The sequence below is a fragment of the Trachymyrmex cornetzi genome, unplaced genomic scaffold, assembly GCF_001594075.2.
Source record: "Trachymyrmex cornetzi isolate Tcor2-1 unplaced genomic scaffold, Tcor1.1 scaffold1792, whole genome shotgun sequence".
NCBI classification, from domain to species: domain Eukaryota; kingdom Metazoa; phylum Arthropoda; class Insecta; order Hymenoptera; family Formicidae; genus Trachymyrmex; species Trachymyrmex cornetzi.
This window is the reverse complement of record NW_017296410.1, coordinates 20,038-34,585: the sequence shown is the minus strand read 5'-3', so window position 1 is coordinate 34,585 and position 14,548 is coordinate 20,038. Positions and strand designations below refer to the sequence as shown.

The 14,548-nt window shown below is 30.4% G+C and overlaps 2 protein-coding genes across 3 annotated transcripts in view; both read right to left on the bottom strand.

The window, feature by feature from the left end:
• Window positions 1–267: 267 nt before the first annotated feature.
• On the bottom strand, window positions 268–8,358 carry LOC108759295 (uncharacterized). Its single transcript, XM_018504653.1, has 7 exons — window positions 8,203–8,358; window positions 7,571–7,665; window positions 7,298–7,477; window positions 6,780–6,997; window positions 5,579–5,799; window positions 3,458–3,720; window positions 268–487 (listed from the first exon to the last, which is right to left on the bottom strand). Exons 1-7 carry the CDS (start codon window positions 8,356–8,358, stop codon window positions 268–270), a joined length of 1,353 nt encoding a protein of 450 aa, XP_018360155.1.
• A 3,089-nt stretch (window positions 8,359–11,447) lies between these two features.
• The window catches only part of LOC108759297 (tyrosine-protein kinase transmembrane receptor Ror), a 7,121-nt gene continuing 4,020 nt past the window's right edge, over window positions 11,448–14,548 (bottom strand). For both annotated transcript variants that reach the window (XM_018504656.1, XM_018504655.1), the window contains exons 5-10: window positions 14,055–14,291; window positions 13,845–13,978; window positions 13,492–13,708; window positions 13,068–13,409; window positions 12,727–12,995; window positions 11,448–12,642 (exon numbers count right to left, since the gene is read on the bottom strand). In XM_018504656.1, coding sequence (XP_018360158.1) covers window positions 11,947–12,642; window positions 12,727–12,995; window positions 13,068–13,409; window positions 13,492–13,708; window positions 13,845–13,978; window positions 14,055–14,291 — 1,895 coding nt within the window. In that variant the 3' untranslated portion in view covers window positions 11,448–11,946. The remainder of the gene's footprint in view (window positions 12,643–12,726; window positions 12,996–13,067; window positions 13,410–13,491; window positions 13,709–13,844; window positions 13,979–14,054; window positions 14,292–14,548) is intronic.

Sequence of the window (14,548 nt, the reverse complement as noted above, 5' to 3'; positions counted from 1 at the left end):
ATTTTTTTACAACTGTTTTTCATTTGAGAGCTTTCAGGAACATTTACATAAATAAAATCAATAAGGGAATTAAAATTTTAATGATACTCATAAATAATTATATTTGTTTAATAGTTCTGTTACATGTTCAATTATTACAGGAATGTGACATAGTAATAATAATATTCGTGATATAAATATAATAGAGTTTCGATTGCAAATTAAATAACTGCTGGCAATTAAATATTTAATAAAATATATTCGCAATAATATAATTAAAAAATAATTTCACGATGACCTGTACTTATAAGCATACACAATTTTTTCGATTATAAAAATAATAAAAGCTATTATTATTCCGCAGCACATTATTAAAATTATTAAAGAAACTTGATCTATCCCAATAGCTTCTTGTTTGAAATTATAATAATCACAATATTGGCGTTTCTCATTCAACCAACGATATGTTAACGCATTCCACAATCCAACTTCTTTTAATCTGAGTATCCTATGCAGAAAAATTATCCGTTCACATATAACATGTTAATATAATATGCGATTGTATTATATACTAGCTTTGGTGAAAATTTTTCTTAAAATTCTTTTATACAGGGTGTCCTCAAAAGACCGAAATAACGCTTAAAGGGAGATTTCTAAGATCATTTTGAGACGAAAATCTTAATACCGATATCAAAACTCGATATCAAAATATCGAGAAAAAATATTTTTTAATCTAAGAATTAGTCTGTGGCGTCAAATATCGCCACGACAAGTAATTTAAAGGCGTAGCATTGGAAAGCAAGGCACGCCGAGAACAATATTGACTGTGCACACAAACGCACAGGCGAAGCGAGTCAGCTGAGGCATTTAAATGCCTCTGTCGAGTAAGCGATTAGCCGTGAAATATTAAATTGTATCATATAGCGAAAATTCAGAAAGACAGTTAGATTATAAATTATTTAAAAATAACGTTAAAATCAGAAACAATAACAGCGTCGGAAAGACGAGAAAATAAACAAAAAAAGCATGTAGAAAAATAGAAATAAAGACGTCTAGAATATTCGAGAAGAATAAGTCAGGGGGTCATGCGAGACTCCGGCGCGAGAGAACAAGGAACTCTGCTGTGAAACTTCGGAGAGATCGGACGTGTAAACGAATAGTCTGAGTTCGATTAAACAAAGAGTCTATCACACTTGTGCCGTTCGATATTCTTATACTTAATCCTTTCCGAAACTATCGCCGGGCCTTCCGCTTATAATCACCGACTCCCTTCTCAACGATACACGTTATTCTAAGAAATTACATTTAGACAACGAAAACCTAAAGTCTAAAAGTCGTTATAAATTAAAATTTCTGAACAGTAATAAATTTAAAAAACCGAAAGAAAATCAGTAATTATGTATCTTCGCATACATAATTATTTTTATATCGATATTTATAATAAGAGACAATCATTAGCTTATATATGTATATATAATATATCAGGGATGAGAAGTAACTCGTTACTTGTAACAAAGTTACAGTTAGAGTTACTTCTTTTCAGTAACTGTAACTTAATTTCGTTACTTTCTTTTCATCTGTAATTACAATTTAATTTAGTTACATCTTTTAAGTAACTAGCAACTAATTTAATAATTACTTTCATAGTTATTTTATATATTTTAAACTTATTTGTCAATTTAGTGTGCGGTAGTGTCCACTTGGCGCTACAAATACTTCGAAACATTTGATTAATCAGAAGAAAGAAATTTAATTAAAACGTTCAATGAACTCTTGTACCTGTTTGGTTTATAATATATTTTTGGATCTAACGGAATCCGCCAATCAAATACAAGAGCGTTCAGTGAACGGTTGTAGACCATTTTGGATTAGTACTGGAATTTATAACAACTTTTAGCCGAATATAAAAATAATTTTTTTTACAAAAAACATTGTACATGTGTGCTATTTCATATTCATATTCATACGTGTTTATATTACTTTAACGAAAAACGTCTTTGCCATACAATTTTTTTATCTTTTTGAATAAAATTGTATAACATGTAAATGTAAGTCAGAGTCTTTTTTTTTTAATTGTCCTAGACTGCATTACTCTGATGACCCCGTGTATCATCCTTGTTTAAGGGGATCCTAAAGACGTCTGTATTACCGACTAAACACGTATAATTTTTGTATAACGAATACTCTTTTTCTCTTTCACGGATTGGAAAATCCTTTTCCAGGGTTAAAGTATACGCATTAATACGTGTTTGTGAAGTGGAGTCTACGCTGAGAATGATCAAAAATTTCGAAATCGATATATTTTTTACCATTTCTTAGTGTAACATGGCGTCTCAGCTGTCAAGTCGTGACAACATTTATTTGATATGAAAACTTTGCAACCCGATATACGAAATAATAGTTCCCAAACACGTAATTTGCACGAACATACAACGTCGAATTCTTAGAATTAGATTTAGACGCTTTATCGCGACGAATTCGTTGTACGAAAATTGACACGTATGTGTGACTGCGTGTTTCATAGGCTGCGTGAGATATTGCTGTGGTAGTATAAAAAGTCATGTCGATGTGCGGCGCGCGGCGCGACATCTAATGATTTCGTCGGAATTCGAGCTTTGCTTTAGGATCCCCTTAATATTAGGTGAAAAATAAGGGTAAAACATGAAAGCAGAGTTGGATAACGTTCCTGAATACAGCCCTAATGGTATCGATACTACTAGTAAAAATTCCGATGAAAAAAGTAACTTAAAAGTAATTTAAAGTTACTTTTTCAGTAACTGTAACTGTAACGAATTACTTTTCAGAGTCAATAACTTGTAACGGTAATTAATTACTTTTTGAAAGAGAAAAACTGTAACTGTAATTAATTACTTTTACAAAGTAACTTTTCCATCCCTGTAATATATACAAATTCACATTGAATTAAGTAAGATCCAACTTCAACCGTTATGGCCATTATTCTCTATTTCCTATATAATATCTAAATCTTTTCTAAAATTCTCTTTTATACATCTATATATACATTCTGAAATATTCTAAGATTTCTACAATTTCTCATTTTATATAATTTATAAAAATTTTAGAAAATCTAAAAAAAATTTAAAATATTAAAGTTTTAAAAAGTATTTGTTAAAAAATCTTCATAAATTTAAGGTACATATGACAAATTTTTTAACGTCTTTTATGACAAACCCTTTTATATGACAAATCTTTATAAAAGATCTTTCCAATATGGTATAATGGTTAAAGAATTTGTCACATTATATATAATATTTAAATTTATGGAGATAATTCTGAACACAATAATTATATTCATTTTTATCAAAATTATAAACAATCGAATTTTAACGGTATGTTATACCTAAGTGTAGTATTGTTCCCATAGTGTGACATTTAAGAGTTAAAATATTATAAGATATATGAAAATTTATAAATATATGAAAATTTTTTCACCAGAATGCCGCTGAAATGTCTTTACCCGAGATCAATAGTCCTTTTGTATTTAAAATTCTTCACAATGCCGGAAGCTACCCATATCTTGAAGTAGGATTTTCCAACTGGGATCATATGACATCCAATTTGATTTCTTACTTTGTAATCATCTTCACCTTGGAATATGGTATACTTCCCTTTACCTTTCATACATGCCAATTCATACATTTTCTCGACTGTTGGTGCAACGTCGAGGCGGTGCGGGCATCTTGCAGTTTTTATTCGTACAAAAATATCGTCATTGATTACCTATAAATTTTCAAAATAGCTGATATTTTTACATACACATAAGTGTTATGCGGGGTCTACAATAGAAGTCGTAGCAGTCGTAGGGTCTTAAGTCGTAGAAAATTGATCAATCATAGTCGATTATTCTTCTCATATTCTACTGTGATTGGTTAATTTTCTACAACTTAAGACTCTACGACTGCTACGACTTCTATTGTAGACCCCGCTTTATACACACGGAGAGAAATCTGTTACGATTTTGGCACGGACAGTCGATACTACTATCGCGTGGCCTATTTCAATGCGCTAATAGCACCATCGTTCAATCTGTTTATGCATGAAGTCGTGTAATCATGGCACGAGAATGGGTCCGCGCACAAAGATGGTCGCAACTGATTGTGAGTCGTAGTCGTAAGTCGTTGTCGTAGGTCAACGCACAAGGATTTTACGTATGTCGTTTACGTATATCCTTGTGCGTTGACCTACGACAACGACTTACGACTACGACTCAGTTGCGACCATCTTTGTGCGCGGACCCAATCGCTATGAAAAAAAAGAATGTGATGCGTGCTATGATCGTACCAGCTTTTTACGATAGCCGCACGAGCGCAGTACGCATAAAACACCCCACTTCACCGTGCGAAATTCGCTCGAAACCCGTGCGATTTTGGCATGGCTTATCGATTTGACCGTCAAATTTCTAAACCACGCCTTCTATGATGCATTGTGTGTTAAAAATTAAACATTTATGTGAAAAATGTTGCAGCAATAGTAAATATATTAATGTAAGTATTTGATGACTTATTTAAATTATAGAATTTGTGTGTTTCCTGAGTAATTTATTAATTATCACATTTTTACAGAAGATTACAAAGACCCTGGTGGAAAAATTTTGTTGAAATTTGTGTGACATTTCGCCGAAATTATAAGTTTTGAAACACATTTCAGTGAAATTTCAAATACGTAATTTCTAAAAATACGTATAATGTAATACTTATAATGTAATATGATAAAGTAATAATAGAAATAAAAACAAATAAGTTACACAGTCTGTTAATAATAAAATTTATATAAAATTTATATGAAATTTATATTTATATAAATAAATTTTATTATTAACAGACTGTGTAACTTATTTGTTTTTATTTCTGTTATTACTTTATCACATATTACATTATAGGAATTACATTATACGTATTTTTGAAATTACGTATTTGAAATTTCACTGAAATGTGTTTCAAAATTTACAACAATTTCGGCGAAATGTCACACAAATTTCAGTTACAAATTTCAGCAAAATTTTTCCACCAGGATCTTTGTAATCTTCTGTAAGAATGTGATAATTAAAAAATTACTCAGGAAACAAATTTTATAATTTAAATAAATCATCAAATACTTGCATTAATATATTTATTATTGCTGCAACATTTTTCACATAAATGTTTAATTTTTAACACACAATGCATCATAGAAGGCGTGGTTTAGAAATTTGACGGTCAAATCGATAAGCCATGCCAAAATCGCACGGGTTTCGAGCGAATTTCGCACGGTGAAGTGGGGTGTTTTATGCGTACTGCGCTCGTGCGACCATCGTAAAAAGCTGGTACGACCATAGCACGCATCACATTCTTTTTTTTTCATAGCGATTCTCGTGCCATGATTGCACGACTTCATGCATAAACAGATTGAACGATGGTGCTATTAGCGCATTGAAATAGGCCACGCGATAGTACAATAGTATCGACTGTTCGTGCCAAAATCGTAACAGATTTCTCTCCGTGCAAAAGGTACAAAATCGAGATTCCACTTAAAGTAATTAAAAATTAATAAATTATATCAATATTAATCTAATATTCACAAAACTAAATGATATTAATACCTTAAACGCGATATCTGCAGTGGAACCTTCCAAAGAAACAATTTTATATTTGGTATTTGTCAGTAGAGAGTTCAAATCATCGAATGGCGCTATAATGGTAATTCTTTTTGTTATATATACGTATAACAAAGCTCCAAATGACATGTACAGTATAGAACAAAAGAGCGCCAGCGATAATTCTATTATTCTTGATCTTCCAACAAGAATATTAGGAATTTGATCTATTGTTAATTATTATTTTAATTACAAATCTTTCGTAGTTATATATGATAATTAAATATTATTTTATTTCGATGAGGATTTTTCAATTTTATCAAGTACATTATTTTTATATAGTTTCGAAATAATATTAATTTTCTTTTTTAATAATAATTATAGTGCATTTATACAATTTAAAATCTTATGTCTAAATCACGTCAACTCTAAGATGGTACAAATTGTTGTAAAAGATATACGTAAAAAAATGTTACGCTAATTAATATCACAGTATATGATATTGTATTCTAGCAAATATAAATATATAACTGGTGTATACGTAACATGTAACTAAAACGTATGTTATATATAACGTACATGTTAGTTGTAATTTTCCACTCATAGACGTAATTTGTAATATAACGTATGTTATATTGTAGTTATATTGTAATTACGTCCAGATAGAAGAATATGACTTCACATCGAGCGTTCGCGAAATCTATTATGGTTTAAGAAGATTGCTGATGAAGATTCCAAAGAAAGAATCAAAACGTCCAAGATTTCAAGATTTCAAATAAAGATGATATCAACCCATCGTATGAATTAACAAAATCATTGTTGAAATATTTATTGCGCACCTTCATTCGCGCTGACTTTCATTAGCCCACATTTAGGTTGTTTTTGTTATTTTAAGAAGAAAATGATTTAATCGTATCGTAAAACGCCAAAATTAATCAAATAGTTTCAAGATATCAATAAATAATTGTTTGATTTGAGTATAAGTACAATATAATGTAACAAATTACAAATCTTACATCTATGAGTGGAAAATAACAACTAACATATATGTTATCATACTAGTTATTTGTTATACGAGTTATATATTTTCGTTTGTTGAGATGGTATTTATAATTATATATCTGTCTTTTAATTGAGCAATGTTTAGATATAAATATTAGGTTAAAGGACAAGAAAAGAATAAAACATTCACATCAATCATTCATACTTTGATTGCAGATCATTCCAAAGTTGTAAAAAATATGGTCGCCGAAGGTCGAGTGTTTCCAATTATTTTTGATCCGTAAATGAACAATTTGTGACCAAAAACTGCATACACTTATTAGTAAATGCATAACCAATATAAAGCACCATATTTTCCAGGAAAACACTTCTGCCATCCATGTGCTGTCATGTATTACTTCATGTTGAATATACAATCGCTGGCTGTAAAATTATTCTAAAATTATTATAGCAAAATAATCTGGAACTTATAAAGATAAATTATTGTATATGCACATATAATTATATGTCTTCTTTTCAAAAGTTGCATTATTGAATTTTACTCAAAAAGAATGACAATTTCCATTCTTCAAAAATGCCATATTCTTATTTTGTTAAAGTGAAATTTCATTCCAAGAAATTTAAAGAGTTCTTACTTTATTCAATGCTTTAGAAGATATGTCATTAGAACGCTTAAAATAAAAGTATTTACAATTTATAGTGAAACGGAGCACTTAAACATACCTATTCATCCATAAAGGGATTGTAAAATCAGTAGCTACAAGTCGATTACCATGCATTTCGGTTTTGGGTATCGCGATAGTTTCATTGCGCGTAAGTACACCTAATAATCCTGATGTATAAACGGTTTCGTTTTTTTTCAGTGCACCTGCGCTAATTTCGTTTGATCTTACTGCCTGTAATCTAATATGCAGTATCTTTTAATTATAATTGTTTCGTTAGCAATTAATCTCATACAATAGATTGCGATCTGATTAAATTACAGTTCAATCTTACGTAAAATTCAATTTTTCAGAAAGAAAAGTCCATAAATCGCCGCAGAGTCCTGTAACTTTCGAATCGTTATCGTAAAATTCAAAAAAACGCGATTCCTAAAACATATAATCAGAGAAATTATCCAGTTTTTGCTGTCAATTGATATTTCTTAGTTTTCAATTATTTAATAAATTATATAACATTGTTTTAAATTGTAAGAATAGTAAATAATTTAGTTATTTATAATTTTTTTTCAAAATTATATAGAAAAATTGTTTTCATATTAAATCGTAGTTACCACGTTAAAAATATGATATTTTTCTTATATATATATTTATTTATCTTTACTACTATTTTTCTTATTAATATGCTACGATTTAATACTATTTAATATTATTAATTACTTGATTTCATTTTCTTAAAAATTTCTGTTAAATTGGAATCACATAAAAATGTTGAAAAGTTTAAATATTTTCAATGGATAATTTCGAATATATAAACTTTCCATAATATAAAGATTGTCAGATAGGAACTATTTAATTAATAATTATCGGACATTAACAAATTAATTTTAATTTTTTAAGAGATATCATAGGATATTATGGAGAATATACAAGAATTTAGTCATTTGCATTTCATATAAAAGTAATTACCTGGAAGGATGTTACAGTCAAATTCTGTAATTGGAAATTGTGGATTTCCAATGCTCGACTTTGTCTAAGACGTTCTTGGTGTCTCATGGCAAACATCGGAACGCTGGAAATTGGAACGAAAGTTTTCTGTGTCTTGCTCCAGATCACGCCGTTCATCGTTTCAGACGATAGCAATGCTCAATGTAACCGGGAATAATTCTCGTTTGATAAAAACACTTCGTAATGTGCTTCGTTGACTTATAACGATGATATGTAATTTTGTTGCGCAGTATAATTACGGAAATTGTGATTATCATATCCTCGATCATATTTGTACACAATAATGAAAAATATAACTGAATGATAGATAAGTGAGATTAGGAGTGTCCTTGTAGAAAATAGAAATCGGAGCTTAAGTCAAATGTAAGGGAAGAATAACAGAAGCGTAAACGAAGCTTCTGTTATTCTCCTCTTACATTTGACTTATATTCCTATAACTTATATATATAAATCAATTTTTATTTTCGGCAGGAGTTTCATGTGTTACTTTAAGTAACATCTCTTCCTAAAATTCTTTTTTACGCGAGTCAATTTAATTACCTACAACTTTTTTATTATAGCTAAGTTAAAACTGATATTAATATTGCATTAATTAATCCATCAATTATTCATCCATAATTTATACTTTAACTAAAGCTTCTTATTTAACAATGAAGGTAAATAATTCTTTTATAAACTTACAAGTAGACTTATGTATACAGAAATATGCAATGTATTAAATATATCTTTGTAATAATTTTAACGTAAAGATTTTCTGCGATATATTTATACTTACGTTATTTATTCATGGCTAAATCGATTTTAGTCGCTATCAAGATTTGCAGAATAAATATGCCTTTTTTCCAACTAAATTGCTCGGTGCCTTGATGACATGTCGATTTGTTATCATACAAAGCTAACGCGAAAACTGATATGATCGAGGTCATCGATGTACGTCATCGATTCTATGAATAAAATATGTAAATTAATAATTGTAGTTACATGTTACGGATATTTTAACATCTGTGGCAGATTGTAAATAAAAAGATAATTTATAGCTAACATGTATTGTTACTTAACATTTAAATCAGATGGAATAAATTGGATCATTATTGTATAGCCATAACATGAAGCTTTTCGGAATGGAAAAAATTCAAATTATCATAACTTTAAAGAACGCAATACACATGTATGTAGACAGTTAAATGTTGACTATATTACAAAATGTGATTTACACATTTCAAATAATGCATTCTAGCCTATATCAATGTTTAAATATAAATGTTCAAATTAGAAAAAACACTGGATAAGTTATAAATAAAAGCAAAAAAGATCATTCTTAAAGATTTATAAATTGATTTTTATGAGTTAATTAAAATGACTTATCATGCAAATTTCTAAATGCGTAATGTAATGACAATTTTTTTGCAAATTATATAGGAAATCTTCATTATGGTTACTCCTATTAATATATTTTTTATATGAAAAAGGGAATGAGACCAAGCGTAATGTACGAAAAACATGAATTGTATATTTATATTTGACTGAATATATAAAGGTCTTAAATGTGTATAATCCTTCGCTGAAGTTTACATAAATTTAACTTAAACCTAAAGTGTCTGTGACAAACCTTCGAGACGGTCGGGATTACATTAGATATAAATTTCGATTCGGAGGTTTGTCAATTCTAAGTCTTATTTAACTCAATAGCACTTTCGCGCACTCTCCAATCATTGTCCGTCCGATTAACGGACATGGGAGTAAAAACCACCGGATGACATCTTAAGTCCAGTCTTTCTTCTTTTTTCTCCAATGGAACATGCTCTTCATGTTTCTTTTTTCATTAATACAAAATTATAAAAAGTATAATACAGTTCTGCTCCTTTAATTCTACGTTTTCATTCTCTAATCGTTCTGCGCTAATATTCTACCTCGGTTTAAAGTGGGCATTAATTTCGCAAAGTCCATCATCTGATGTTGCTCGATCCGATATCAAGCAATAATATTTTAGCGCCTGTTATATATATATATAGATTGTATATTATACGCCCCATATACGAATAACATATAATTTATACACGAACGCTGATAAAATTTTCCATCCAACATCACTGAGTGTTTGCGGGTATTAAATCTCAGTCGTTTGCGTCTTTGAGGTCAAGGAATACTAAAGAAAAAATAGTATCTACAAAATTTAGTGTAAATTCTCTTATTAGCAATGATAACAATTACGTTGACATTAAGTATCTGTGAATATATTGACAATGTATGAATATATTGACACAGGAAAGCCATAAATGTAGCAAATAAATTCATTCTTATTTTTCATTATATTATGGTTTTTAACATTTAGATATAGAACATAATATAAATTCATATAGCACAATTGCAGCAATAAATTATGTTTTCAAGTAAAAGAGCGACCTCAAAGATTATAGATAAAAGATACATATGATTATCATAAAAATGTACAAATTGAATACTTTTTTTATTAACAATCAATATTTGCTATCCGGGTTTTGGCATATGATGATTATAAAAATTGCTTTTTAGAAAACGTCTCAATATATATTCACAAAATACACACATGCACACACGCACACATTCATTTCTTATCGTTCTTTATTTTCTCATTTTTGCTTATTACAATATATATCCGATTACCCGCATATACGAATCTTTTTGAACAGTTCTGTAAAGATTATTTAAAAACGTGATTCATAGAGGAGTATGCCTTATATAGAGCATAACAATATATTCCATACATATTATACCCTTTGGACATAGCATGCACATGATTAAACACTCGTTTTAATATAAGCTATCAACATTTGTTGATATTGTGTTTTGTAAGAGAGAATTCATTTTTCTTCTTTGTGAAATAGAATTATCTTTCGCCCGTCTTATATATCTTACGAATAAACGTATAAATTATACATATATTTACTAATATAATGCGTCAATGGATATCTATCTTTTAAATAAAATGTAAAAATAAAAATACGTATTAAAAATTTCGTTTCATTGTGTTGCATTATTATAATCACAAATGGAATCATAGAGCATAACGGTCACTTCTATATCCCACGTATGTACGTATTAAATTAAGTGTAAAACATTACAGATATATATATTATGTATATATATCATCCAAAATAAACGGTAATATTATATATTATAAAATACGTGTATATTTATAACAATAAATAAATGCATATATATGGCAGTGATTAAGTATTGTAGCTACTCTTTGTGTCTATCTTGTTTGTTCAATACCACATCCAAAAAAATAATGTAATAGATCGTAAGAGGAAACACACTATATACGTTATTCGAACTAACAATAAGAGGCAATATAAAATAGGTGTATATTTGTAAAAATAAATAAATGTATATGGCAATGATTAGTAGTAGCAGCTCTTTGTATCTACCCTATTCGTTTATAATATTATCGAAAAAAAAGTATCCGATAGTATCGCAAGAATAAACATACGTTTTCATTGACGCTGACAAATATCACGACAAATATACGAATAACGTACGCATTCTTGTGACAGCTTCTTTTTTTTCTCTTTTAAAACTGGCAGTGCCTGTTTCGATGACAATCTACACAGAGTTGCTGAATTCCAAAGTCTTGAAGTTGTGAACGAACATGGTAAGCAGCTAATTAGAAGCTGCATTTTGTTTGATCGAAGATGAATCATTCGTGGTTGCGAATGAAGTCGTTTATTTTGATACCCTTGTTTCAGTCGTAACTTTACTGGGATCTGGTAACCTGACAACTAATTGTGCGCCGTTTTGCATCGGTCTTGAGCCATTAGGCACGTTTGGTTTGGGAATACCAGACTGAGGTACTACCGCAGGTAAAACTTTCTTTGCGCCACTCAATTTGGGCGAGCAACACTGTTTGTCGTCATAGATATCGTTCAGATTGACATTCGTAGTGGGATTCTGGTAATTAGAAGTTTTTATCGGCGTGCCATGCTCCGTGCTAAAACCGCAATTTGGTCTCTGCTCAACGCAATTAGAATTTGGAAAAGTATTTGTTGGTGGTAGCATTTTTATCATGTTATTGTGATCGTTAAGATTACACATGTTTACTGGTTCTGTGCCTGTTTTTTGATCACTCTTATATATCGGCGCTGACAGTTGTGTTGAATTAGTCTTGTTGGTACTCTTGTGACTGCTGCCGGAATAACTGGTGATAGATTCGTTGCAGAAATCGCTCAAATAGGTTTGATTTATGTACCAATTATGCAGTCGGTGATGTATTTCCGGGAATTGTGGCCTACGATTTGCTACCTCGTGCCAGCATTCGATCATCAAACTGTAAATCATCGTCGGGCAGTCTTCAGGACATGGTAATAGTTGCCGCGAGCGAATCATATCTATAACCTCCTGATTATTGTATCCATAATATGGCTGAACAGAAATAAATGCATAAATTGTAAGAAAACATTAAAAAATTCATTATTATTACTTTTAATTTGGTTACTTTAATTTTACCTGCAATCCATAGCTGTAAATTTCCCAGAGTACAACTCCGAAACTCCATACATCCGACTCGGTAGTGAATTTACCATAAAGAATCGATTCGGGTGGCATCCATCGAACAGGGAGTAAACTCTTGGATTGTACTCTGTAGTAGTCGCTGCTATATATATCTCGCGACAGACCGAAGTCTGAGATTTTGACTGTTAGATTATCGCCTACTAGGCAATTTCTTGCTGCCAAATCACGATGGACGTAATGATGACTAGCTAAATATTCCATGCCTAAGGAGAACGATAATTATTATACGTAAAACAAAATTATGTTAACCTAATCGTAAGAAAATCAATATCTACCGGAAGCAATTTGTAAAGCAATATGCAAAAACTCCGGTTGCTCCAGAATTTTTCCGCCACTATTATTTAATGGAACATCCGATCTCGGAGAATGACAGATTAGAAATTCATGCAAATCTCCTTGAGTCATGTACTCAAAGAGCATACACATTGGTTCCCCTTTCAGTATCACACCAAGCAAACAAATGATATTCGGATGCCGTAGATCCGTCATCAATTCGACTTCTCTTTTAAAATCGCTTTGCGTTTTGGGCGTAGCATTTTCCTTCAGTGTTTTTACCGCTACATAAATAGGTGGCTCACATTTATTTCCCGTTTGCAATTCGCCTTTATAAACCTTTCCTAAAAATATAGTCAATATTAATTTTTAAGTGAAATTATTTATTAAATTTACATACAGCAAAAATAATTTTCGTATATTTACCAAAAGCGCCTTCACCAAGTTCTTGCAAGAGCACGATATTATTTGTAGTAAATTGCGGTATCCTATTATTAGATGTTCTACTACTGCCACTGCTTAAAGTGCCAGTGCCCGGCGTCGTATTACCAGGCCCTGCCAAAAGAGAACTCATTTCCATAGGTTGTGTTGTGCTCCTCCTTCCATCATATATATTCTTATCACACTGGATACTAGTTAACATCTATTAAAAAGAAAGTATTGTTAATAATGTTATCTGCTTGCGACTTATTTTGGAAAATATCAATACAATTTTGGAAAATATCAATACAATTTTCCACTTTTGCATAGAAAATATATGTATATACGAATATATTTACTTTATTGGATGGTAAATGATTCATTTGCCTTCTGGATTTCCTACTTCTGTAGCAGCAGCAATAACAAATTAATATAATAACAAATCCTCCTGTTAGTACAAAACCAACGACCGCATAAATCCATAAATTCTCAACTGAAAATAATAGAAATATTTTTAAGTACACGCATAGTAGGTAAAATATATTTTTGTGTATTTTACAAGTTCTTACCACATTTAGGTATACTGCAAAATTCTTTTTGCATTCTGTTATTGACATCAACATAACACCATGGCTGAATTTCTTTACCGCCAGGGTTCCGGCAATAAGAATGACGTCCAGCTAATTCGGGATAATCAGAAATCGGTAGATTAAAGTGATGAGACCACCGCAAACACATTCTTCCACTAACGCTTGTTTTCACAGTTCCTCGATAGGATTTTCCACTACCCCAATAGCAATAATCATCTGCAAGAAACATGTTAAAATTGTATGCAGTCTTCAAGATTTCTACTGAACGCTTTATATTTATTTACCTTATGATATATAGCTAATAATTAAAAAACCAAAAAATAATTTCTATTTTTAGCATATTTGGTATTTTTCAATCCTAAATATAATAGTATTTGATTTGATAATAAGCACGCCAGTAAATTAAATTTCACTTCTTTTACTAGCTGAGCAAATTTTATAAGATCATATATATATATATATATATATATATA